The sequence below is a fragment of the Nuphar pumila genome, chromosome 6 (genome assembly GCF_984573655.1).
Source record: "Nuphar pumila chromosome 6, dmNupPumi1.hap1.1, whole genome shotgun sequence".
Taxonomy (NCBI): domain Eukaryota; kingdom Viridiplantae; phylum Streptophyta; class Magnoliopsida; order Nymphaeales; family Nymphaeaceae; genus Nuphar; species Nuphar pumila.
The window spans coordinates 95967763-95972300 of NC_143254.1; the positions used below are offsets into that span (position 1 = coordinate 95967763).

Below are 4538 nucleotides of genomic sequence, written 5' to 3' on the forward strand. Positions count from 1 at the left end.
AATACCAATTCTCAAGTGAATCGTTCTGAATCAGCTAAAAAAATAATTAAAAAAATATTTCGTGTCAATTAGAATGTGAGGTGTTAAAACCATTAAAATAATTTTTAAAAATTAAATTTAAGAATTTTTTATATTTATTAAAAAATAGTTGATTCAGGTTAGTATTTTCCGATACACACCAATATTGACAACATTGATCCAAACGATCAATGAAGTATCTCAAATCAGCAAGCTGACATTCTGAATCAAAAGCAAAATCTGTTTATCCGCCTTCAACCACGGACGGAAAATAAACATATCAAAATTGCTCCCAGAATTAGAGACCTAACCACGCTGGCTCTGCCTGCCATACTTACGACCACTGTTCTGGCCGCGTAAAACTCTGAGCTTACCCCTTATCTCAATAGAATCTCTACCCTTCGGTTTGCGCAAGAGGTGACATCCATGAGATTTGAACCTAGACCTGATACCTTGCGGCATAGACCCCAATCCCACTACGCCAAACCTCTTTGGGGCGAATAAACGTCAAAATTGTGGGACAGAATTTTGCAAAGACAACAAGAGAATAGCAGCACCCCACAGGCTGACCCACTCCCACCCCAGGAAACCAGCACTGCCCTGCTCCCAGACAAGGCTTTGCATTAAAACACCCTATCTCTACTGTCAACCCCATGTAGGGCCCCACCCCCAAAACCGTAGGGTTGTTGTTTTGTGCTGACTTAATGCCAGTGGGATGGTCCACCGTCCCCTAGGGCCTAAGGGAAGGGTACCACTTTGTGCTAGTACTGTAGTAGTAGGTAGGCAAAAAGACCAGCAGAACTGCTTAGAGCCCTATAGTTTTGACCCTAGGCTACTGCTGCTGTGTCGAATATCCACCTTGCATTCTTGTCCCCTTTGTCCCCCTTTCTTCTCTTCCACTAAATTACTAAATCCTTTTCCCCCCAACTTCTTGCTTTGCTATCATCATCTTCCCCTGTTCCTTCTCTTTCTCGAAAATGGAGCTCGAACTCTGCCTCGGTCTCCCTAATCATATCAACTTAGGTATTGCTTCTCTTCTTTCTTTTTCTTCACTTTTAACACACACATTATATATATATATATAGAGAGAGAGAGAGAGAGAGAGAGAGTACATAAATTTTTTCTCATGATGTGCTGTGATTTTGCTGAGGTTGGTGATGATAAATTTGTGATTTTTTTGTTTGTTTTGTATTTTAAATTAGGTGCTGGGAAGCCAGATTCTGGTAGTGGTAGGGAGAATCTGCTTGATCTTAATTGTGCATGCGAATTCGAACATTTGGGCAACCGATTTTCTGGCAAAAGAGACTTGAATGAAGCGTTTGATGCAGTGAACACGGAAGATGAGATGTTCTCTCTTTTGTCTGGTGATGGTTGTTCCAAGTGTTCTGTAGGGTGAGAGTGCAACCTTGTTAAGAAATTCTCTGTTTTAGTTTATATATCAATATTCGGAAGCTAGCCAATGTGAGGTCGATGTTGAGGGTTTTACCGTTGAATTGTCCAAAAAAAAAATCAATATCGAGAGAGAGTGCCAGCGATATCCAATTTCTCAGATTTCTGAGTTTTCAACTATTTCCTGGGAATTCGAATATCCGAAACTTTTAGGAATATATATAGTTTCTTTCTTTCTTTTTTGGATAACCGGGGAAAACCACATCACATGCTCGCGAGGTCACTGGTGTAAAAACCCCAGGTTCCCCTCACCCACCAAGGAGTACACAGCTTCTGCCTCATGTCAAGGGATGCACGCCCATGGATTTCAAAAACTTGTGACGTTCCTTCAACTTGGTGATATTTCACAAGTTTCCCCTGCTAGATGAGAGGAGCCCTTCTGCGCAGATAATTAATTTTTGAGAACACTAGAAAACCTGAAGATCATTCACAATAGCCCCCAAACGTGACCATTGATGAAATCATCAACACAATCAAAGACCAAATGTTGGCATGAAGCATGCTTCTAGAGATGTTACTCAACAAAATGAATGGAAACTTCCCTGCCTCCTTTTTATAGGTCCTTTAACTTGCTGTTTTAGGTTCTCTAAAAAAAAACTTACTGTTTTAGGTGACTTCTTGACAATTATGAGATTGATGTGTTATTTATTTATGTCTCGTTTTAATGATTTGATCTCTTCTTCTCAAAAGAAAACAAAAATCGGAAATGTCATGAAAAAAGTTAATTTTGGAGTTCTTTTGGTTGCAGAAGCCAAATTGTGGAATGGCCACCCGTCAAATCCTGCAACAGTCTTTCGCAATCAGACTGCAATTCGAGCCAATCAGTCCCAGAGCAGACTTCTTTGTATGTAAAGGTTAACTTGGAAGGCGTAACCATTGGTAGGAAAGTAGACTTAAGCCTGCATCATGACTATAAGACACTGATGAACACATTGCAGAATATGTTTGGAAAAGGTGACCTCTCTCTCTCTATATATATATGGCTTTAAGTTCTCAGGTGATTGTTGTGGGCCAACCATGCAGAACTCCATTTCAGAGACTTGTTCATAACATATTGCATAAGTTGGATTCCAGTCACACAAGAGTTGCCTTAGTTTTACCTTTTCACATTCTTTCAGCGAACTTTATGATTCCATTTTTTTAATTATTTCAAGAAGTAAGCCCATTTAATGATTATTAAGAATCATGAAAAGATCATTTACATCTCCCATTAGTAGCACTAAAATTACATTAGAAAAGGAGAATAAAGAACTCATTTTTATAAGCAAGGAATCCAAGTCTTTCTCCATTCTTCCTTGCCAGTCGAATCAATCCCTGTCTCTGTTTACCATCAGCACCAATCCATTTACAGAACTCCGTAATCACTAGGCATACCAATAGCATCACTACGTTAGTACATTGTGTAAAACACAAACAAAAAGTACAAATTAGAAAAAAAAAAATGCAGGGCAGAATAAAACAATACAATTTTTTTGTTATCATATATATAAAATTTATGAATGCCGAAATATGACCATGTTTTCAAAATTTTGCAGACATAAATCAGCAAAAGGATGGGGCTGGTGGGCATCCCATTTACAGTCTGACCTATGAAGACAGAGACGGAGACTGTATGCTTGTTGGAGATGTTCCCTGGCAGTAAGTACACAACTTGTTGCAAATCTTCATCATTCATTTCATGCGCATGCACAAACATCAGCAATATTTTGAAAATATTTTGAAAAAATTGTGATATTTTGGTCTCCGCTTTTAAATGGCGACAATATTCGCTGTAATGAAAATTTCATGATCTTATCACGATATTACATTTTTAGCAGCTATTTCTTGTGAAAAATAGTTGTTCTATCTGCATGTATTTTCAGTTTCTGTCAATTTTTTTGCATGTTTCTAAATTTTAATTTATTTATGTTGCTTATAAAGATGCGAGACAATAAAAATTTTGAAATTTTCATTCAATTTTTGCTGTCATCATTCATTTTAAACTTTTGTCACTAGGAAGGGTTCATGAACTTTTCATGTTTCACGAACTCACGTGATGTCCTGCCATTATTGGTCTATTAACATTTGTCTGTTGGTCTGCAGTACTTTTGTACGCTCGGTCAAGCGTTTGAAGATAAGAAGGAACGGCTTCTAATAATTAAAGTTTTGTACTGATCCAGTACATGAGCCCTGTTTAGTGGCGATGAAGAGTCATAAACTTATTGGAACATGTCTTTACGTATAGTAGGGCATGCATGCCGTATGAATGTATCTGTGAAATGATGCCATGTCTGCTCCATGGACAAATTGATGATTATAGCTACTTTATTGTTCCTGTATGGTAAATATTTGTTACAGTTGACTGTATGTATAATCGAATAGAAAAAAAACACCCCGTGTTTTTTTTTTCATTTTCCTTTTTAATGAATCCAACCTTGTAGATGCGATTTTCATGGTTGGTTAAGTGGAAAACATGTTTTAGATAATGTGATTATGCTGTGTAAGTAGGCTATTAAAGGGCTTAAAAAAACAATGGCTCACAATGCACCAAAGCTGCATGAGCCAGAACTATGTTTTTATGGCAAAATAAAACAATTCAAGATGCAATCTCTAACAAACAAGGGAAACTGAAATATATAAACCAGCAAAATATGTAAATTAGTATGAACAGAGATTTTCATAGTTTGTTTTGCAAATCTAACCCTGCAGATGCATTCGGTTTGGTCCATTTGCTTGGAATTGACTATTTGATCATCGTAATCAGATCAAAAAATGTGATTTTGTATGTTTGAATATTTATGATTGATTTTCAAATCTTAAAAGATCGTTCTTGTACGTATCTTAATCTGTTTTTATAAAACCAAGCATCTAGATCACATCTGCATGGTAAGATTTAAAAAAATAAAAATAAAAATATATGAAAATTACGGTGCATACAACAAATAAACCATGTTGGATGCATCTACGGGACTCACACTATTGTTTTTAATTGGATAGTACGGTACACTAGATTATAGAGAATACATACTCAATTATACATCAGCACTTCAAAATAACTAGGTAAGTAATTGGTCTTGGGTGGTTCACAGGGG

General features: G+C 36.8%; 1 protein-coding gene across 1 annotated transcript; it reads left to right on the forward strand.

Annotated features, from left to right (window-relative positions):
• Positions 1 to 911: 911 nt before the first annotated feature.
• On the forward strand, positions 912 to 3857 carry LOC149835280 (auxin-responsive protein IAA31-like). The gene is made up of 5 exons (XM_090010484.1): positions 912 to 1041; positions 1221 to 1410; positions 2216 to 2421; positions 3003 to 3105; positions 3550 to 3857. The coding sequence occupies exons 1-5, from the start codon at positions 996 to 998 to the stop codon at positions 3599 to 3601; spliced, it is 597 nt and encodes a 198-aa protein (XP_089866610.1). The 5' UTR covers positions 912 to 995; the 3' UTR covers positions 3602 to 3857.
• The last annotated feature ends 681 nt before the right edge of the window (positions 3858 to 4538 follow it).